At 39.0% G+C, this 23,889-nt stretch overlaps 1 protein-coding gene across 2 annotated transcripts in view; it reads right to left on the bottom strand.

Annotated features, from left to right (window-relative positions):
* Positions 1-23,889, bottom strand: part of LOC149537277 (uncharacterized) — a 203,299-nt gene that overhangs the window by 123,441 nt on the left and 55,969 nt on the right. For both annotated transcript variants that reach the window (XM_089807640.1, XM_089807639.1), the window contains exon 2: positions 4,171-4,364. In XM_089807640.1, the coding sequence (XP_089663766.1) occupies positions 4,171-4,364 (194 nt within the window). The remainder of the gene's footprint in view (positions 1-4,170; positions 4,365-23,889) is intronic.

Genomic DNA, 23,889 nt, shown 5'->3' on the forward strand with positions numbered 1-23,889 from the left:
GGTGAGCTACAAGAAGAGGTTTATATGATGCAACCTCCAGGATTCAAGGTGGTTGATAAAGAACATCAAGTACTCAAACTCGTGAAAGGACTCCATGGCCTCAAAGTGGATTGTTGGGCATGGTACATGAAAATTGATAAATACATCATAGACCAGGGTTTTCAAAGGACTTCTGACTCAAATTTTTATGTCAAGGCAACTAGCAATGATATCATCCTTCTGGTTATATGTGTTGGTGATTTAATAATCATTGGCAGTTTGGCATCTTAATTCATGGAATCAAACAGAATTTATGCCAATCTTTTGACATGACCAACCTTGGGCTTCTCCACTACTGCATATTAAGGAATATAGATCTGATATAATACCTTTTGAATTTTGTGTATGTATTTACTCTATGAATTATTGTCACTTTCTAAACTCTTCTATTGTGCAGATATATTTGTACATACTTCCTCACTGTTGTGATTTAATGATACCCTGAATTGTTCCTTCAATAAATCTGGATTATTACTGTAGATACACTGCAGATGCAATAATATCATGCTGAGTGAATATACTTTCCATCCGCAGATATGTTTATATATATATTACCGTGATAAGTCATGTCCCATGTAGGGACATGACCCTACATGGCGTTAGCCCACGTAGGGCCATGTCCATACATGGATGTGCCTTGTCACTCTAAACAAATACACTATTTCATATTATTGGGGGTTCACAATAATAGCCAAGCGATCTGAATTAATCGCAACCCTTTACACATTACAATCGCGGTATGCAAAACCCGTGTTCATGCATCTGTTTGGGTAGTTTATTTGAGGCTCTATATGATGTTTTAATCGGCAGTCTTGGCAAGTTTATAATAGTCATTTTGACAATAATTGTTAATACATTAATATCAGCTATTAATATATTCATATACATTCAGGTATATATATGTGTGTGCGTGTGCGTTAAATGTATAATTATAATTTTTAGTCAATGATTATTAATCATAGTTTATCTTTGATCAATTAATTCCAACTGAGGCTACAACATTAACACTGCCTAGATGTTGAAGTTTGGCAGTAGTTTCGTGGCATCTTCAGCTCTCATTCTATGTATGCAAAGGCTCTGCTAGACAAATTCAGAATGCAGGATTTGTAGCCCTGCATCTATATTGTTGTCACCCAAATCTGGTTCTCATGTTGGAAACAAATTTACATTCAGGCAACTAGAGGGCAATTTGATCTCTCACCGCCACTACACCAAATCTCATCTTTGCAGTAAGTTATATTTCCCGCTTCATGACAGCTCCTTCAGATCATTCTGCTGCAACAAAGCATATCCTATGCTATGTCAAAGCGCATTTTACACTTTGATAGTAAGGACAAGCCAAAGATCCCATACATTATCAATCACACAAATTCAGATTGGGAAGGCTTTGTTGATGACATAAAGTCTACATCCAAGTATTTCTTCAATTTGGCTAGAGCTGCTATCACTTGGACCAGTAAGAAGCAACAGATTGTATCTCTTTCCTCAACAAAAGCTGAATATCAGGGAACATTTAAAGCAGGTTGTGAGGAAGTTTAGCTTCGAATGATGCCTTCAGACATCCATAAGTCTCAAGTAGGACCTTCACCCCTCTCCGACAACAATCAAGGGATACTCAAACTTGCCAAAAATCCAATCTTCAATGAGCGAACCAAGCATATTGACATTCATTGTCATTTAATCAGCCAACTGGTTGAAGATGGATCCGTGGAATTGCAGTATGTTCCTAAAGCAGGCCAGACTATAGATATTCTCAACCAATCCCTCCTTCCAAATAAGTTTGTTAAGTTCAAGGGGATATCTGCTGTAGTTGACAAATTGAACATTAAGGGAGGGTATTAGAATTATATATCTGTAATATCTTGTTTGTTATTATTTTAATGGTCAAAATTGTAAATCACATAAATGTTAGAATGTTTCAAATATTGTTATTGTTACTAGAATGTTTCTAATAACCACGATTTCTAATAGAAACATCGTCTTTGTAAACTATAAATAAGCATCTTACACATCCATTAATTTATCCAATATTTTACCAAATTACATGTGTAATACTATAGGGCAGTACGATGACCATTAAGGGAGTGGTCATCTTAAGTTTAAGTTGTCATTATTTTTGGCGCTTTACTCTTGTAATGTTTCTTTAAGAATCTTTTGCTTCCTCTATTTAAAACATCAAATACACTGAATGATTTGAACGGTGATGATGCAAGAGTCCAGACATCTTTTTAAAAAAGCTAGGTGTTGAGTCGGTTGTTGTATCTTTAAATACAACTATTGTGTTTGGCTAATAATATCCAATGTGTTTGTAGAGGAAGCCAATTGGAAAGATTTTACTATTACTTATACGCTTTAAATTACAGGTCACAATGAAGTGAATGTAATGGCTTTGTATGTCACTCCCATCTTCTAGTTTATTGGTTCTTCTTTGTAGTTTAAAGTAATCCTAAATATCTACCTTTAGTTGAACAATATAAGCAACGTCATTAATGTAGGGCTTACTTTTAGTCAAAGAAGCATAAAATATCTTGCATGAAGCAAAAGTGTTGAATTGCATTGTCCCCTAAATTCAGAACCAAAAAGCTACATTTTACTTTCTATTTGTATTGCATACTCAAATGCAAACCCTTAGTTATATTTGTTGTAACAGAAACATGCCAAAAAATACCGTACAAATTATAAATATCTAATACATGTTTAAATTAGGTTATTTATTGTCGTAGGTAACTTCCCCTTCTAATAGACTAATTTGAAAAATGGTTCTACTACACACAACATTATGTTTAAAACACTATGCGATAAATAAGATGCCATTACGTAGCAAGAGAGGGCTATCAAGACTATTATTTCAGTAGAGGCTGTAAACAAGGGCTATGGGCAACAACAATGTAGAACAAGAAAGTGACAAAAAATACTATGCGACCTAATACACAGAGTACACACTATCCATAATACAAACCAAAGTATAAAATGAAAGAGGTTACTTATTAGGAATATTTATGAGTAACAACACAGTAATCTGCCCATTGGGTTGTCATGATGATAGAAGAAGACCTAAGAAAACCAAAGGTGGGTACTCCAAAGACTAGGAAACCTCATTGGTGCAACTCCTACTTTTAAAACTTCAAGAATTTTATGTTGACTTTTCTCCCTTGGTGTAACCTCCCCTTAACCTTAAATACACTACTTATTTGTGTAGATGTGTTTGAACTAGGAGAGTAAATGATGTGTTTTCTTCTTTCAGAAATGATAGTCCAGACACCTATAAAAATGGATTAGAACCCTACAGACAAATTTTAGTTTTAACCAATGGCATTAGTCCAAACAATGTTGTCAGCCAAAATAGAGGTGCTACAGAATGTCATCATCTAGGCAAATGATGTCAGTTAAAACAAATGAAACATCAGTTACACAACAATGTTACGTACATGCAGTTCAAAAGGAAGATGGCGGTCAGAAGGAGAATCAAGAAGTCAGAAGGACAAATATGCTGTTATGAAAGTGAGCGCCAAAAGGATAACTGATGATGCATCTCATAAAGTACTGCATGGGAGCCTACCCCAATCGAAATGTATGTAGGAACATATGATCAGGAAGATTAGTCTATGAACAAGTGCAACACAAAAAAGGAGTCACTAATAATAATAAGATGTATGCATGCAGCAAGGGACAAGGTGCTAAAATAGCCTTTCATTAGGTCAAGCTAAATCATATTTCTTCCTTAAAAAAATTGGCAGTGTACTGCTGGTTCAACCCAGAATCAGCCAAGTGGTTCTGATTCCTGATGATCCACACATTTCCTACGGTAATTTGACCCAGGGACCAAACCAGAATCAAGCAGATTTGGATGCCACTGAATCACTGATAGGGTGTGTGGCAAGAAGATGGAACATTCTGAAGAATCAAGTAATGTGCTTTTAACTCTACTCCCAAAATGGATAATTCATAGAAAATAAAGAAATTTGTTTACTATTTTGACACTTATACTTTAACATTAACAAAAGCATTCAAAAGTGTGCATGAGAATATTCATGAGTAAGCTAAATATATGAGAATATACTATAGCTCCTAACAGTTGTCTACTATGAATTGTTTCAAGAAATCAAAATTGTCAAGGATCTTGAAATTCACCATATCTCTCTGGAGAATAAAATAAACCAAATGATGTCAAGAGCAAGTTCCGAGGCCAGCAATACTGCATAAGTACGACCCAAAATCTGACTGCCACTCTCAATGGCTATCAAAGCAAATAAAGCCACCACCAAGTTAATTAAAAGAATGCCTGTATAGAATGCACCGAGAGACCCAACCAAAGCGCATCCAATCTGAAATACAACAAATAAATTCTGAAAACCATAACTAATATAAATTCAAGCTGCACGTGTATCATATAAAAATTGTAACAGAGACTCTTGAAACATTTCTGGCACAGCTTGAGCTTCAAGAAGCAATCACAAAATCAATAAACATGTACTAGAGATTGTTTTAACAAAAAGAAACGTTGGAGATGAAACAATCTTATGGAGACCTTTAAGAATTTCAATTCCAGAGAACATGTAGGATAAATAAAATAGAAATGTTAAGATGCTGAGAATCTGTGATTCATTCACCTGAACACTAGAAAATCCTATGGAAACATTATCTTTATGGCAAAATTGAAAAGGTAGCCACATGTGGCAGACAAAGTCCGAATTATCTCTGCTTAGCATTACTAGTAGAAAGGGAAAATACTTGAAGCTATCTATTGAAAAGGTTACTTATACACTGTTAAAGAATAAGCACGATACATAAAAAGGTCTACGGATCTGCTACTTGTTTGCATCAAACGAATAACAAATAGCTTAACTTTTTGTTTTTGTTTTATTAACTCTATCTTTGTGCATTGAAAATTCATTAAATGGATAGAGATTTAAGTACTCAAGAGTACAAGAGCCAATGGTATTCTTGTATAGACCCCAACTGCACTCATGGAGAAACACTTATGCATTCACTAATAAATTTCAACTTTTCATGCTTTAAAATGACATAAACACACTAAACGTTACACTGCAATTTATAAATGTTGGTATTTTTGCATTATGTGCAATTAGTTTAGCCTGGGTTGTTTTGAGCTGCATCTTCAATCTGTGCATTATGGGCTGTGTGCTGCAGTATATCGTCATTGTGGAGTTCATTTTGCTGGTTGCAGTTCAGGAAGAGACAAGTGGCCTGCAGTTCAGTGTGAGACAAAGTACGTGTGTTGGCATGCAATGATTGTTGTCTGCTTACCATGTATCGTCATTTCCCTTCCTGAAGTTGGCAGACTACAACTGCCTTGTGTCCATTCAGATTCATCATTCACAATGTGACTGCTACATCTGGTAATTCCCATTAGCGCTCAACTGTGTAATGCCAGCTTAGATTCTTTTTGTTTTGAAGCAATACCAGTACTGTCAGAGGCAACTGAAATAACTTGCACCATGCAGATTCCTGACGAGGCATGAAGAGGATAGAGTTGCAGTCGGAAAACGGGATGAGAATAGGTCTGTGAACATTCAGAATTGACAGGTGTAATATAAGTTATTACAAACTGTTCTTAGCTGCTTCTTTGACTACTATATCAGTCTTCAAAAGCCATTTCTGAAAAAGAAAGGACAAAGGCATTTTGTATTGCCACTGCATTGTTTAATCACGATGAGTACAGGTGTGCCAAGATGAGGAGAGAACAACTGTGTTCGAGTGCATGATAACACACAGTCTCGTTTTTTCTTTTGAGAAAATTTCAAATACATTATATGTGTGTGCGCTGGTATATATGCAAAAACCGACAGAGAAAAGTGTGAATTTGATACTTCTTAACGCTGAAGCTGGGCACAGAACAGTCAAGATAAACCACAGTTAGCATACAATCACCGTAACAGACTAACAGTTACAAGCTTGGTAGCATGCCAAATTCTAAGGGAAAATATACTGGCGAATGCATGATGGTGGTGTCTGCTGTTCTGAGCATCCTTTGGTGATATTGTGATAACCCGTAATAATAAATGTAATTTCCTACACAAGAATTCATATTTTGTAATAATCATTATAAATGAGGAAGTAATAAAACAATAAATGTAATTTCTTACACAAGAATTTATATTTTGTGATAATTATTATAAATGAGGGAATAAGAAAATACAATAATACAATTCATATTAAAAATAATAAATAACTAAGTTCTAATGAACAAATAAAAATAAACAAAATACAAACTAAAACTAATACCATTGACAAAAATAACAAATGAAATATTACTTCAAATACAATTAAATCGCTTCCCAAGAGACACGACTGGTCAAGAAAGCAGTCGTATATATCGTGAACCAAAGGTAGAGAGGAAGGGGGAAAAAAGCATGGGAAATCGAGAAGAAGGAATCACACAGACTTTGGTGGAAGGATTCGATTTGAGACTAATAAATATTATCTGCATTGACGGGTATTATCACCTCACCATAAGACACTACACATTAGCGGGAGTCATTACACGGAAGATAAGAAGACATCTCAGCGTCAGACGTTGCCCATCATGCGGAAGCCATCAACACAAATTAAAGGTTTCTCAAACAAACTAAACAATAGAAGTCTTACACAATTTTGCTACCACAGGCGAAGGAAGGAACTGTTGTCGGTAAAATGTATAAAGTAGCCGACAGGTAGAATAGTATCTGAATGGGCGCGTGACGCTTGAGTCACCCCTTCGGAAAGGTATATGTACACGTCCGAGATGGACTTTGGAATCATCGATAGATCATTTTAGTCATTGTAATCGGATTGTAATATGCAAGTGCATACATGAATAAAGTACCTATTCTGAATTGAATCGTGTTATACATGTGTTGAACTTCTTACCCTATGCGGTAAACATTTGGCACCGTTGCCAGACGTACTTGGAACGAACGAATGATATGAAGATTAATGCCGAATTTGCCAAACAAAGATCGAAATAAGGTGAAAGATAAGAATGAACTAAGTACAGCAAAAAAAAAATTAATTTTAACACAGCAAGCAAAACGCAGACAGAGACTTCAGCAGATTGCCGAGGAGCACCGAAGGGGTGAAGAGGCACAGACGGAGGGAGTGCACTCACCTAGTAGGCTGAGGAGTGCCGAGGAATTGCTGGAAGAAACTCGACAACGCTTGAATTTGGTGGAGGAAACAAGGGAAGAATTCCTTAACTTGTATATGCCGAGGGGAGAGTGTCTGAACTGAAGCGAAGCAACTCGCACGGCTCGAAGTGCTGAGGGAGCACGAGCGTGCAGGGATCTCTTCGTTCCCACTACACCAGACGAACGAATACAGGCGGAGAATAGAACGTCACTTGAAAACTTTTCACCAGACAACGCAGTTGTTGGAAACAAGATTGTTGTCCAAAACAACGCGAAAGTCCAGAACAACGCGAGAACACAGAACAGTGCGGGAACACAGAACAGTGCGGGAGTTCAGAACAGCACGGGAACACAGAACAGCGCGGGAGTCCAGAACAGCGTGGGAGCTTAAACAGCGCGGGTACACAAGTACCTCAAAATCCAACACAAGTAACGATGGCTGGCCCTAAAGAAAAGTTACCCAAGTTTCACGGTGATGGTTCAGCAAACCCTATCAGACATTGTAAAACGTGTGAAACCATATGGATGGCAAATGGTGTGATAGATGAGGATGATTGGGTAAGACAATTTCCAGCAACCCTACGAGGTGTGGCGATAGACTGGTTTTCTGACACTAGTCCTCAGAAACTTAATACATGGGAGAATGTTAAAAAAGAATTTATAGCAGAATTCAAATTACTCCGAGATGATAATGAAATAGTGGCAGAAATCTACAGCACCAAACAAGGAAAGAATGAGACAGTCTGAACCTATGCCAGCCGACTGAAAGAATTGATCGGAAAGATGGAGAGTCAACCAGCGGATGGGTTGAAAAAACAGTGGTTCATGGAGGGGCTACGGCCGGCTCTTAAAAAGAAAATGAAGATTGTACCACCGTCATCGTACACTGATGCATATACTCGTGCCATGGATTTAGAAAGCGAATAGAAGACGAGTAAGAAGAAGAAACATAAGTCCTCTGATTCAAATGATCCATCCTCGGAGAGTAGTAGTAGTGATGAGGAATCAAACAAGAAGGTGAAAGCGCTATAGAAAGACATGCTACGGATGATGAAAGAATTCAAAAATTTGAAAAAAAATCCAGATACAGTAAAAGGAGAACTGTGGTGTATAGATTGCAAGGAGGACGGCCATATGAAGAGTTCATGCCCGAAGAAGCAGTTTTGTGACATCTGCCAGGTGGCGGGGCATTCCCTGAAAGAGTGCCCGTTTAACTTGAAAACAAAAGAACACCAACAGGTGTTACTAACGCAGGAAGCGTCGAACAATAGCAACAACACTAGCAATGATGAAACTTCAGGTGGATATCGAAACAATAATAGACGCGGAAGGGGTGGAAACAATAACAATAACAATGGAGGCCGGAGTAGAATACAATATGGTGCGAGTGAATGACCGATCATACAGTGTCGAGCATGTAATCTTTGGGGTCACTTCGCGAGGGACTGTACTATGAAGGAGACGCCGCAGCTACTGTGCAGATGGTGTGGTCCAGGGGACCATGAAGATTCAAAATGTCCAAAGCAAAGTGTAAATTTATTAAGTATTGAAACAAGTAATGAGAACGTGTTGGCAATCACACGGGAGTAGGCGAGGAAGGCAAAATTTACGAATGCAAAAGAAGAGAAGGAGAAGTTACAAAAAGCCCGAACAGAGATAGAGAAGCAGATGAGAGAAAAGAAGTCACAAGTAAATGACACTGCTGAAACTTCGAAAAGAAACTTGGCAGAACAAGACATGGTGAAACAGATAATGCAAACGGAAGTACCAATTAAATTAAATAATCTTCTTCTCACCATGCCACAGTTACGTACGACTATCATAAATATGACACTGTCCCCGAGAGACAAAGGAAGCAAAGGATAGTAAGGAAACAGCCACGGCAGCAGCAACAGATCCGATGTTACTACCACTTACGACAGGTAGACATCCAACAGTGGTGGAGATGGGCATTCTAGGTACGGTGCTAACAGATACAATAGTAGACGGAGGATCGGGAGTGAATGTGATGCCGGAAGATATCTGGAAAAAACTTGGACAACCAACACTATGGCCACCCACCTTTCAGTTACTTACAGCAGATCAACATGGGATAAAACCCTTGGGCACTCTAATGGCGCAGTTGGTAACAATTGGGACACAACCATTTTTACTGGATTTTGTAGTTATTCCATTAAAGAGAAGAGGGTACGACGCCATCCTAGGACGGGGGTGGCTGGTGCAAGCTAAGGTAAAGCATGATTGGAAAAGGAACACCCTGTCAATGGAGAAGGGAGGTAGGAGATTTATAATCGATTTGCATACACAGATGGTAGGAGAAAAAGCCGCGTCGTCGGACTCAAAAGGCGGTGGCGAGAGTGATCACGAAGGGAAAAAGAGGATGTAACCAAATGATGAAGGGGTGCTGAGAATAGGAGGGTCAACTGATGACGACCTAGACTCAGTAAACGGATTGCTACATCGGCAAATGGAAGATTATGAGGTCTTTCCGAGCTGCAATATTTTGAGTATCGAGGAAGGAAAAGAAGGCCATGAGTTTCCGAAGGAGTACAGCGAACTGAAGGAGGGAGAAGCGCAGGTGGATGAAACACCTGCCCATACGTTCAGTAAAGATGAACCAATAAAGTATGAAGAGCCGACAGTGAAAACAATGAACTTGGGTGATGAGGAAAATCCGAACAACATTCTTGTAGGAGATGATTGGAACCCAGTATTGAAGGCGGCAGCATTCAAAATATTCATGGAGTATAAAGATGTTTTTGCTTGGACATATGAGGACTTTAAAGGAGTACCACCAAAACTATGTGTCCATCGGATACCATTAATCGAAGGCGCAGTACCAGTACGGAAGAGACCGTACCGAATGAACAAAAACTATGCAATGCGGGTCACGGAAGAGATTGATAGGATGTTGGAGGCCAGTATCATCTTTAAAGTGCAAACAAGTGAGTGGGTATCACCGATTGTGATATCCTTGAAAAAGGATACGACACAGATAAGAATATGCGTGGATTTTCGATGTTTGAATGCCATAACAATTAAAGACCCGTTTCCGATACCATTTACAGATAGCATTCTGGAGGAAGTGGCGGGGCATGAAATTTACTCATTCATGGACGAATTCTCAGGGTATAATCAGATATCCATCGCTGAGGAGGATAAACTAAAAACGACATTCATTGTCGAGGAGGGAGTATATGCATATAACAGGATGCCATTCGGATTATGTAATGCTCCGACGACTTTCCAAAGGATTATTCTACATATATTTGATAAGATGTTTGTTGGAAATTTTAAGGCATTTTTAGATGATTGGTCAATTTTTAGCATAGAAGACAAACATATAACAATGTTAGGAGAATGTATGGAGAGGTGCAAGAGAGCAAGATTAGCATTGAACCCGAAGAAGTGCAGGTTCATGGTGCCGCAGGGGAAGCTGCTTGGGCATATAGTTTGTAAAGAAGGACTAAAGACGGATCCAGACAAGATCCGCGTGATCTTAGAGATGCCACCCTCGACGGATGTGTAAGAAGTGAAGTCGTTTCTGGGGCACATTGGTTATTATCAAAGATTTATTAAAAACTATTCAAAATTTTCTTATCCACTGGACAAACTCACTTGCAAGGGTGAACCTTACAGATGGGAGGCCGAGCAGAATGAAGCCTTTGACGGATTGAAGACAAGGTTGGCTACGGCTCTGATTTTGGCCTATCCGAATTGGGATAAAGAATTTCATGTCCATGTAGATGCCTCAAATTATGCCATCAGAGCAACACTAGCGCAAACTGGCGACCACGGGTTGGACCATCCAGTGTACTTTGCAAGCAGATTGTTGTCGAAAGCGGAGAGAAATTACAGTACCACGGAGCGAGAAGCGTTGGGGATGGTATATGCAGTACAGAAGTTTAGACACTACTTGTTGGCTACTCCATTTGTGTTCTACGTAGATCATCAGGCGTTACTCTACATGGTCAATAAGCCGATTATTCAAGGAAGAATAAGTTGATGGTTGTTATTATTACAGGAGTTTACATTTAAGATCGTGGTACGGCCAGGGAAGAGTCATGTGAGTGCAGATCACCTATCAAGAATAAAATCGAGGGAGCCACCTGAAGGAGTTAATGATGATTTTCCAAATGTGCAACTTTTTCATGTTACAGTACTACCAGCCTGGTACACACGCATTGGAGAATATTTATCGACGGGGCAATTTCCAAGCGACATGTCACCAAACGAAAGATGAAAATTGGTGATGAGAAGTCGGACATTCCAGTTAATTAATGGCCTACTGTATAAAATGGGAACAGGTCAGATTCTAAGACGGTGTGTCCTCGAGGAGGAAATTCCGAAAGTACTGACGGAAGCACACGAAGGCCCAGCAAGAGGACACATGGGGCCGGATACTACTGCGCGGAAGATACTATTGGCAGGTCTATGGTGGCCAACTGTATACAACGACGCCAGGGAGTGGGTTGTTGCGTGTGATACATGCCAATGGGCCGAAAAACCACTAAAGAGAGATTTTATGCCCTTGAATCCCTCGCACGCACAGGAGCTTTTTGAGAGGTGGAGACTGGATTTTATTGGACCATTGAAGGTGAGTAAAACAAGGCATCGATACATCGTGGTAGCTACGGAGTACTTAACTAAATGGGTGGAGGCACGCGCGTTACCAGACAATTCTGTAGTCAGCATAGCAAAAATTTTATATGAACAAATTATTACAAGGTACAGCATCCCACTCCAGTTGACAAGTGATCGTGGAGGACATTTTGTGAACCACGTTATCAGAGTGCTCGCTACTGACTTCAAAATTTACCATTCATTGTCGAGCCCGTACTACCCAAGGGCTAACGGACAGGCAAAAGCAACGAACAAGAGTCTAGTAGGAGTGATTTATAAATCCTGTGCAGTTGAAGGAGAAGACTGGGAAGAGAAGGTACCATATGCTTTATGGGCATACCGCACTTCGTATAAAGTAACTACAGGACACACCCCATTTCAGCTAATGTACGGACAAGAGGCAGTGGTGCCGACAAAATTCATGGTACCAAGTTTAAGGATAGCAATCAAGAATAAACTAGGCGACATGGAGAGCTTACGGGAGAGACTGTACAATTTGAACAAACTCGATGAGCTGCGATTGCAGGCGCAGTGGGCCATCGAAGTTACACAAACAAGGAGGAAGGCGTGGCATGAAAAACACCTAAAATTGAACAACTTTCAACTCGGTCAGTTAGTACTGAAGTATAATGGACGAAATGAAATAAGGCTTGGGAAATTCAAAGTTAAATGGGTTGGACCATATAAGCTACGGGAAGTTGGATATAACAAAGCAATTAAATTGTGGACACTGGACAGAAAAGAAATACCAGATGCCGTAAATGGATCAAAGTTGAAAATATATAGGGAAAGGAAGGATCCTCCGTACGCAAGGAAGTGAACAAAGAAAAGATGTCTGTAAATAATGTACATATGTATAATATTAAAGCCGAAGATAGTTAAAATATCAAGTGATAAACTATAAAAGTATGAAGTGATAAAATGAAACATGAAGCATAAAACGTATTGGAATTCTGAAGGAACAAAAGCCTGTAGTACGACTATAGAAAACATCATCAGATGAAAAGTATGCAAAAAATGGAGCAAAATAACAAAATGATAATAAAGGGAGGAAATTTTAATAAAGTGAGTTCAGAAAGAATTGAAAAAGAGTCCTTAATGACCGTACGGCCTTCCTTTATGACTGTACGGACTCGAACTTTGTAATGCAAAGTTAAAAATATATATATAATACTATACTACCTTGAAGTAATAAAGTTGTAAATTATGAAAAAAAAGGACCGTATGGCTGTTGGTGAAGAAGACTAAGAAAAGACCGTGTATGGCCCCTGAGAGACTATAAAAGAAGACCGTACAGTCAGACCCAGCAAAGAAGAGTGAAATGAAAGACCGTACGGCCCTTGGAGACTATTAACAAACACAGGAGAGCTAAATGGAAGACCGTACGGCTTGAGAAAAGACACAGGGAAGCTAAATAGAAGACTGTACGGCTTGAGAGGAGACACAGGGAAGCTAAATGGAAGACCGTACGGCCTGATAGAGACATAGGAAAGCTAAATGGAAGCTCGTACGGCCTGAGAGGAGACTCCGTACGGACTCGAAGAAGGAAGGTAATTGAAAGGTTTTCTTGGACCATTGTACGGTAGAATCAAGCCGTACGGCCTGCTATGCATGGAAAAGACCGTACGGTGAAATTTATTTTAAAAGGTCTCAAAGCAAAAGGAAAACAAACAGTACCGCATCATTATATGAAGGGAGATCAAGTGATAATTGTGACCTGCCGGCAGAGAGCTTGATAATCAATCAAGACACTTTCTGAGATTAGTTTTTTTTTCTTTTCAGAAGCGGATGTGAACAATGGATACAGGCCGATGGCACCCTTCATGAAGCTAGCATTGAAATTTTTGAAGCACAGATTTCTGAGGAGATGAAAGCTTAAGACTTGGAGAAGGATTGAGTTCATACTAAAGGAATGATTTAATGGCAACTGAAATAGTTTAGAAGTTAATAGCAAGGACAAAAGACCGTACGGTCTGGGCAGCATAAGAAGATGTCCGTACAGGGTATGTGAGATATAGTTGAAGTCGTTTGGGAATACAATCTCAAGCAAATTGAAACGGGATAAGCCGCAAAATTGTAATAACCGTATCATTAAAAGGAGTAAGCTATCCTTTCCAAGAGGCTGTGCTCTTCTAAGACAAGGTACCCATACTGAAGAAGTCGTACCACCACCTGGAGGCTGAATCCAGTCAAGCCGTCCCATACAAATTGGTTATAAGATTCAAAGAAGCCGTACCGTACGGAAGCCAGAAAAATTGTGGAAAGTAATTGCCATAACAGTGTGACATTTATTCACAAAACAACAAAAAGGTGACAATTATGCTATTGGTCTGTTTTTGGATGCAACGACGCGGATGATCCCGAATGATGCACTGGAGGCAAAACCGAGACCACTCGCGCCTAGCGAACTACCTATAATGCAGTGGAAGCACTTGGATACTTTCGGCACCAAAACAGTAGGGCAGAAGCGACCAAGGCTGGATGGTGGCGACAAATAGTGGCCGAGAGGAGACATCTTCAGAGGAGAACGAGTCTGAGGGGGAAGAGGAAGATGACGAAGAGGTAGGAGTAATCACGGCTACGCCCTTGAGATTTCCACGGCCTGTGCTTTCAACTACGACACACTTGGTTCCGGTGGGTACACATGGTATCCTAGGGTTTGGACAGTTCAGACAACCAGTGGTGATAGCGCCAATCTCAGTTACGACACAACCCATCGAAGAGAAACAAGTTGTAGCAGGGTCACATCCAGCACCGACGAAGACAGTAGCTCCGGAGGCACTGATGGAGCCGGCTCGTGAAACCCTACTCGATATAGGAGAGACTTTGGTACCGAACATGGAGATGGAGATAGACACGGAGTGAAGGAGTGCCGCATAGCGTTGTTGAGCATATGGCGGATGGAGTGGAGAAGGCTATGGGTATACAGCAAGAACACCCACTAGCGCAGGAGACAGTGTTGGCAGAGGCAATTTTTCTTGATGATGTCGCAGCTCTAGCATCTCGAGCTCGCAAGGTTCTGGCTTCAACAAAGACGCAAACATTGGAGTCAGTCGGGAAGGAGCTGGAGAGAGTCATATCCTTCATACGGACGGGATGTCCAGCTGCCTTTACGGTTGTTTTGAGGAGAGGGGATGGCCCGATGTGGAAACCACAGAGATGCGACAGGATTGGTCCATGACGAGGGAACCTGAGAGGGAGGGCTGGATTGAGGTACTGATTCAGGAGATCGTGAGGTTACACAGGGAGATATATTACACCCTTCGGAGGAGTTAGCTGCCAGGTTTGCTTCGGAGAGGGCAGCCTGGGAGTTGGAGCGAGCGGCCTGGCAATCCGAAAGGACAGCCTTGTTAGCAGCAAAAGAACAGTTAGCAGCAACAAATGAACAATTGAGGACAGAAAAAGAGAAAATGGCAGCAGAGAAGGAGAAGGAATTGGGAGAGGTCAGAGAGATGATGCAGTCAGCCTTAGAGCTCCAGTTGGAAGCTGAAGCAGAGCTGAAGATCAGGAAAGAACAGGTCTACAAGCTAAGGGCAGAGGTGAACGAGTTGCAAACGCGGACAACCACTACGCCAGGGACGCATCCCTCTGTCTAGTACTTATGCATTGATGCATTTTGTTAGTAAAATTTTGTTAACGAATTTTGTTGTATTGTAGTCTAGAGACGACCTTTCTTTTTTGGGGGGATGATGTTGTCGGTAAAATGTATAAAGTAGCCGACGGGTAGAATAGTATCCGAACGGGCGCGTGACGCTTGAGTCACCCCTTCGGAAAGGTATATGTACACGTCCAAGATGGATTTTGGAATCATCGATAGATCATTGTAGTCATTGTAATCGGATTGTAATCTGCAAGTGCATACACGAATAAAGTACTTGTTCTAAATTGAATCATGTTATACATGTGTTGAACTTCTTACCCTATGCGGTAAACAGGAACCAAAGCCGAATCTGCATACAAAGAAGGATTTCACGTTGCCAGCCATTAATCCAAAATTAGACCAATTAGAGTTTGCGATTTCTGATCACACACCAACAGTAGACATTGCGCAGGGAGAGAAACCAGGAAGATAAGCTTAATACATAACAGAGATACTTAACGTCTGCATCCAAACCAGGACAATAGAAACAGAGGTACATAATTTATCATTAAAAGACCTGGGAGCACTCAGGTAAGGAACATCTGAATGCCTAGTTTCATTAGACAGAAACTCGAAATAAAGACGTTCAAATAGATGTTGAGATTCTGAATAGGAATTCAGAATGTCTAGTTTCTTTAGAGAGAAACTCGGAGTAAAAGACATCCAAATAGATGTTGAGATTCCGAATAGGAACTCAGAGAAGGATTCATTTTTTGAATCCTTAGAGACAATATATATATTGTAGTGGTCAAACATATGCATATGTCAGAGGTGAGGGCCTTGGTAGAGGTGGGATCTTTACCAAGTGATTAATTAGAGATCCCAAAAGAGACCTTAGGAAGATACTCCTTTATGACAATTACTTAATCGGGAAGCAATTCTCATTAGAGGGTTAGGTGATTTCAAAGGAGTCTCTTCCGAAGGATTAGGAAGGGTTAGACGGGGTAGTTTTTATATTATTGGTTTCATGTTCTAATGTGAATTTCATGCATTTTTTATTATACCAACGATCTAATGCAGATTTCTACTTTCAAATCCAGATCCAAACAAGGGTACGTTACAGATATCGTGAAAGGGAGTTGACGATCAATTGTGTGTTGGGTGTTGTTGATGTGAGTTTTGTTCCACTACAATATGTAGAATCAAAAATACTTAAATGTTTCGAGGAGAAACACCGAACACTCAATCCTCTCCTAATATGAGGTCATCTCTCATACTAAGCTTGCAAAGTATGATCATGAAATGACTTCAAGTTTCCTTCTTAATTGTGGACTTCACTCAGTCTTATGATGTGATATGATGGTTATCACAGAGGGATTATGCTATTCATTCAATGGATATCAACTCTTGCACTTCTAGAGATTTGGGTTTACAACGTGCAATAAAAATATGATTTTGATCTTCAAACATCCACTTCAAATTAAACTTAACTTCTACTACTACTTCTATCTCTAACTAGAAATGCAAGGAATCATGGATGATTTGGACTCTACTAGATGTAATCTCACCAGTGGCTCCACCCATCTAGTGCAAGCTCTAAGGAACACTCGAATGGGTTTCAAATCAATATCTCCTCTCCAATCCCATCAAATGGATGCAAACTAAAGATTGAATATCAATTGAAGTTAAGTGCACTAAATCATCGGTTTACCACACAAGGTACCCTTACAATCAACAAGAGGCTAGTGGCCCGAATTTGTTTGAGTCAGACAAGTAAATATCCACAACACTTCCATTCAACTAAACTAATTTGACATGAAAATAAATCTACTCTAAGTGAAAGATTAAGGAAACCATGCAACACTCCAAAGCAATAACAAGTAATTCACCATGAAGAACCAAGAATAAATTATCAATCACTTTGCCAAGTATTATAGCAACAATTTGATCAAGTCTTTCCCTCTATTTTTTTTGTATATATATATATTTCTATTTCTTCTCAATCTTTTTTTTTTTGGCTTACAAGCAAGGAAGCTTGTAGAGGTTTTCTAAAACCACAGTGGCACTAAAGAAGGTGTATGATTTTTGCTAATTCCAACTTCACCTTGACACTCCCAAAGAACTCATAGCAAAGTGTGAGTAAATTGTTGTAACCGAAAGACTTGGGTGCCTCAGACCCAATGAATGAATTCAATCCAAATTTAGTACAAATCCTTTTCGCGAGATAAGGTTAGTAGGAATCCAATCTCCAATTCAAGGGAACTTCACAAAGAGATATCCAAGAAATATACCAAACAAATCCACTAGGAGAAGTACCAGAGTGTATTGCCTGACACCCCACCTTTCTCACAAGTTTGGATCCCTCTAGCTAAACTAACCAAACAAGCAACTAAACTAAAGAAGGCTAGACAACTAAAGGAAACAACAACTAAACTACTTGGGTCAAATGACTCAAGGCAAACTAGCTTCCCCACTTGACAAGAAAACAACCACTCTAACCCTCTCAAACCAAGTGATTCAAAACAAACCTACTCTAACTATGTACAATAATCCTAAGGGAATAACACAGACCAAACTGATCTATACTCTTGATAGGACATGGTTTCTCAATATGTTCAAGAGCAACAATGCATGGGTAAGGGTTCTCAATTTGGCATTTTTATCCTTGTACTCTGAAAAAATATTTTCTACAACTCAAACTCAAAAAAATTATGATGCATAATCGACAATTAAGGAAATTCATGTGATCCATAGTCAATCCAAATGCAAGTTTCCTATCTTAAACCTCCATAATCATAAATAAAACTTTCAAAATTTTCAACATTAGAAGCAAGGAATGAAACATTTAGGCGTGTCTCTAGTGACAATTCATGTTTAAATTGTAGTTGATTATCCATAGCTTCAAGAGGTCACAGTTGGTGGTGGATTCCCCCTTAAGTGTCAGCGTTGATCTCATGGGTGTTCAAGGCAGGATCAACATTATAATCAAACCCGTGAAATATTGCATTAGAAGGCTTGTTCTTGTATAGCATGAACCACACATCCTGTGTGTATTGCTAAATGCATCCTCAAAAATCAAGGATTCCTTTATAATTTCTCCTTCAAATATCTCCTCTAGTTGATCAAATGAAAAGTCCCACTGTAGCACCAATCCAAATTGTTTTTCATTATCTTCCTCCATGGTGTTGCATATAGATTTCTCTTTACAAACATTTTGCCATTCTTCATATGGGATTCCATCCATCCTACCCTCTTCAAACTAGAAGGAAGCTACTAACCAAACATCCTCATGAGTACATCAAATTCAATCTCAAGTGGTGAGTCTCTGGAGGTCGAAGCTAATGATGAACCATGCCACTTGCAGTAACTTGGCTATCTTGAAATACCTTTGACAATGAATCAACTTCCTTCATGATATCCTTTAGCACCCCCTAGAGAACTTGGTGGTGATGATGTCTTGAAATGCTCTGTCAAATTGTTCTTCACATTTACATTCACATACAATATCTTGTAATTCGTCACTCAACCTATTCACCTGGATGCTTTCCTTTTCAAGCGTACACAAAATCTCTTGCAAGTCATCCTCAAGAACTCGACTTTGTAGCATGAGGGAGAGTTCACCAAGGACTACTTCTTCAAACTTGTGGTAATCTTCTTCTAATTCTTCATGATGTTGATCTTTGTCTTTCATGTCTCCTCTTCCTTGGATGAAATTGATTGCATCCTTGATTTCCTTGTCAACACCTTCTTCTAAAATGATGCATGAAAGTTTTTCCTCTTGATTATCATTGTCATTATACTCTTCCATGCTTCCTTGATGTAACCGATTTCTTTCTTCAACCTTTAATTCCCAACTTGAGTGATGACAACCACCTTCATTTGACATCCAACTTGGGAATTGGAAGAAATCCCTCTCACCCACCACGGATATCTCCTCATACAAACCCATTTGAAACTCAATACAGTCAATAGTGTCTTGACAAGATGGGCAAGATGTAAAAGGCTAAGCACACTACACCAAGTATTTTCTCCATATCCACTTCTTGGTTCCTATTGATATCTTCTTTGAAATCAAGGAACTCAACTTTCAAATTGACAAGCATCACAGGCTCATACACTTGTGAAAATGAAATTCTTCCTCGTAATGCCAAGTCCATCCTCAAGAGGAACACCAAACAATGTTATCTCCTCATGCTCGATGGTGTCATGTATCGTAAATTGTCCTGATGTGACAAGCTGAGACAGTCCAAAATATCCACATGCCTACCCATTTGAGAAACCTTTACTATATTTATTTATTTTAATTTACTTTTTGTTTTTTATTTATTTTTGAGAGAGTGGTTTTGGTAATTAACAAAGGATGAGAGTTGGTTGGGGAAAATTCCAATAGATGTGAAAATTCCCCAGGAGGGAAATTTTCGACAGATGGGAAATTTCCCCAGGACTTGGTGTTCTTAAATTTTCTTCATTTCAACGTTCCTTTGCGATTCCTTGCTCTATTCTTGTTCATGGTGTTGCCCTCATGCCATAAATCAATCTTCTAATGCCTTAAGGATGGAAAATTTTGGTTGAACTCAATGTGAGAACTTGTTTTTTCCCAAACTCTATCAAACATGCAAACCCTTCTCTCCCAAACTAAAATTCCAGTCTCCACCTAGACTTAGGCTACACAAATTCCTCTAAGTGACACCAAAATGCTCGCACAAACCCAAGACAAAAATTGCTTCCAATGAGCCAAATTGCTCAAACTCACCCAGGACTTTAGACTTGAAAAAAAAATGTTGCCAACTAAAACCACCTAGGACAAAGAGTCCTACTTAATAAAACAAAAGAGGGGGTCCCCATTTGCAATGGGGCAATGGTGTGAAACCCACACAACTATGTGTGGTAAAAAAGTTCTATAAGCTCTTTTCTTGCAGGGTAGCACACATACACAAATATATACAAAAAGGCATGATGGGAGACAAAAAGAAATAGGAGTTTACAAACAGTTATGAGTGTGACTTACGGACTATGTTGTTCACTGCATGAACACGTATATTGTTAGCAACATAAAACAATATACAGCAGAAGAAGACATTTTTTTGTGTTCAAAAAATGGTGAAGAGAGTTGTGCTGGACAATCATTGAAGTCTTCATTCTGCGAGTGGAGTGTGAGGTGCAAAAATGGTAGCTAAGAACAAAAGTGAAGTAGTCCTTCGGGCTGCTAGCTCAGAGTCTTAACAATGAGTAAAAAATGTTTTCCTGAGATACACAGTTCGCATAAAAAATTGTTTTCCTGAAATACAAAGTTTGCATGTTCTTGCAATGGAGCAGTGTGTTTAGAGTTTGTATTGTGAATGGAATGCTAAGTGAGAGGTAACAACGTGATTGAAGCTGGGCATATTGGATTTGAAGGTTTGGATTACTCTATTTATCCTGTGGGTTTTACCATCTCTTAGTAAAACAAGAGCCTAAGCTGAGTGCAGTTCTTGATTCTGATTTCATAAATATTGGGTAGGAGCCCTCTCGAGGCCGTAGGCTCTAGTTGGCCAAGTTGGAGCCTGTATTGTAATTGAGTGTGTAAAAGAGCCGCACCTCTTCATTGTACAGAGTGTCAGCCCATATTTTAGGAGATCAGTGATACAGTTGTTTTTACCCAAAAGGGTTTCCGCAAGATAAATTTGTTTCTCTATGTCTTAATTTGATCGAATGTTTGATTGAGGTTTAAAAACCCTCTCAGAATTTTTGTATTTTCAATTGGTATCAAAGCTAGGTTCTCTCTTCCTAAAGCTTAAAAGCCTGAGAGTGGGTATGTCTTGTGTCACCGTGAGTTTTTGGAAAGGCTTGCCACAAATCGTGCTCCTCTTTTTGATGGAACAAACTATGCCTTTTGGAGTGTTCGTATGAAAACCTACATTATGTCTCTTGGATTTGACGTATATGTTTGTGTTGTCAATGGATATACTTTCACAACTCAATCCCCTACAGATGTTGATGCAGAAAGAGCCTTTGAAAATAATGTCAAAGCCATGATTGCACTTCTATGCGGTCTCTCTCAATCTGAACTTGTCAAAGTTATACACTGCAATTCAGCCAAAGAATTTTGGGATAAGTTGTTCAATGCTTATCATGGTGATGATAAAGCTGGGAAGGCAAAAGTTCAAGCACATAGAACGATTTTTGAAGGTATTTACATTAAGGAAGATGAGAGTGTTGTTGCTTACTTCTTAAGAGTTGATTTAGTTGTGAACGCTTAGGACTTGGTGATACCATTGCTCAAAAGATTCTATGCACTCTACCTTTAAAGTTTAATACCAAGTCTTTGTTGTTGAAGAGATGTCAGATTTGGATACTTCGACCGTGGATAAGTTGTACAGTAGCCTGATTGCATACAAAATGCGTATCAATGTTGAAGGATCATCAAAAAGGGAAAGTGCTTTCAAGCTTTCGAAAAGTGCAAAAGAGGAGCAAAAGTCAAGTGATAGCTCTGAAGGTGACTCAAATGATGAGATAGCTTATCTTGTAAGGAAGTTGAAGAAAGGACTTAGCAAGAGCAAGGGTAAGTTGGCATTAAAATGCTTCAACTACAGCAAGTTTGGTTACTTTGCTTCAAAATGTCCTCATGAGAAAGGAGAGGAGAGTAGTGATGAAAGAAGTTGAAGGTTCAAAAGAACGAAGAAACTTGTAATAGGGAATAAGAAATCTGATAAATCTAAAAGGGTACTCTAAAGATGGCAATATGGTTCTTCCAGCAGTAAGTATGATCCTCACAATGATCAAATATGGTTCGTGGCAATTGATGACTTAAATTTGGAAGAGCATGAAAAATGTGGGGCTCCTAAGTTCTATGGGACAAATTTTACCATTTGGAATTTTAGAATGCTGATTTACATTAAGGCTCTTGGTCTCAATAAGTGGGATGTTTTTCAGCTGACTGTTTTCCTCCCATAGAACTCACAAATTCTGAAAATAAGATGCCAGAAAATGCAAAAGCAATGAGTGCCATCCTAAGTTGTCTAGCTGATTCTCATAGGGACAAGTACTTGCATCTTAACGCAGCCAACGAAATTTGGGAGCAGCTACATGCTACATATGGCAATGATCTTCGAAGGGATATTGTGCGGATGGCCAAGGAAGTTACTTGGTTTGATGACCAAAAGGATAATGAGGATGATGATGTGGAAGATGGTGATGTGGACTTAGAACTTGAGTTAGTTGCAGCCTTGGTTGAAATTAAAAAACACAAGAAGAAAAATCAGAATCATAGAGAAACTAAAGATTGCTCTGGCTTTTAGTGAGGCTGAAAAACATCTTGAAGAGTCAAAAAATTGAAGAGGAATAAAAGATTCAAGAGAGTTTGGAAAATCAGATTCAGATAAAAGAAGAAAATATTTCCAGATTAGAGGTTAGAGTTGTTTCTCTAAGTAACCTTGGAGAATCTACAACCTGTCAAGTGAAGAGGTGAACAATAACAACATTAGCATGTCATTGGATAACCTCCTAGCTTCAATAAAATTAACATTAGATAAAAGAGGTATTGGACTTCAAGTTGGTCAAGTTCTATGCCTCAAGAAAGGGAATGGCAGACTTCAAGTGGTGAGCAGCCCATTACCATCCAACAAAACCATTTGAACAAGGTGAATAAATCTTTCTTCTATGGTTATTGCTTCTCGTGTAATTATTTTGAACACAGCCATTAATTGCAGATCTTTCACTATGAGAAAGCCTTACTTCTTTGACAGAAATTCCTTTGGTTCTTTTGGCAAATATAATATCATTTGTTATAGCTGCAACAAATTTGGTCATGCTGCAAAATTTTGTAAGATTAACAGTACAGGGTCATCTAACTATGCTGAAGCAAAAGGAAAATCAAAATTTACTAAAGTTAAGAGGAAGAAGAATCAAGAGGTATCTCGTAAGGCTTTGGTTGTTCAAACTGCTCTTTTTGCTAGAAATGAAAAGGATATATGGTATGTGGATAGTGGATAGTGGTTTCTGTAGACATATGACTGGTGATTTGAATAAGTTCCATACTACCATAAATATGAAAGGAGAAAAGATCAGATTTGGAGGTAGTTCATCTGCTGAAGTTGTTGGTATGGGAACCTTAATTTTAAATAATGTTGGAAATATGATAGAGCATGTGCTTTATGTCAAAGGTGTGAAACACAATTCGTTGAGTGTAAATCAGCTTTGTGACCAAGGTTATGATCTTGTTTTTAATTCAAATGTTTGCATCATTAAGAAAGGTGAAGAACTTATTGCAAATGCTACTACGGCAGCAAAAAAAATCTATATTCTCAATTGTACTGATGATGAAACCTGTTGTTTGAGTCAAGTAGAAGATGCATGGCTTTGGCATAAAAGACTTGGACATAAAAAAATTGATAATCTGATATAAATCAGCAAGAAGGAAGTAGTTAGAGACATGCGTATTTTAGGAAGACCTAGGTGTGTGAGCGTTTAGTATTGACAAGTGTAATAGAAGTTATTACAAATTGTTCTTAGCTGCCTATTCGACTGCCATATCAGTCTTGC

The sequence above is a fragment of the Cupressus sempervirens genome, chromosome 10 (assembly GCF_028749045.1).
Source record: "Cupressus sempervirens isolate cs-2001-9-10 chromosome 10, ASM2874904v1, whole genome shotgun sequence".
NCBI classification, from domain to species: domain Eukaryota; kingdom Viridiplantae; phylum Streptophyta; class Pinopsida; order Cupressales; family Cupressaceae; genus Cupressus; species Cupressus sempervirens.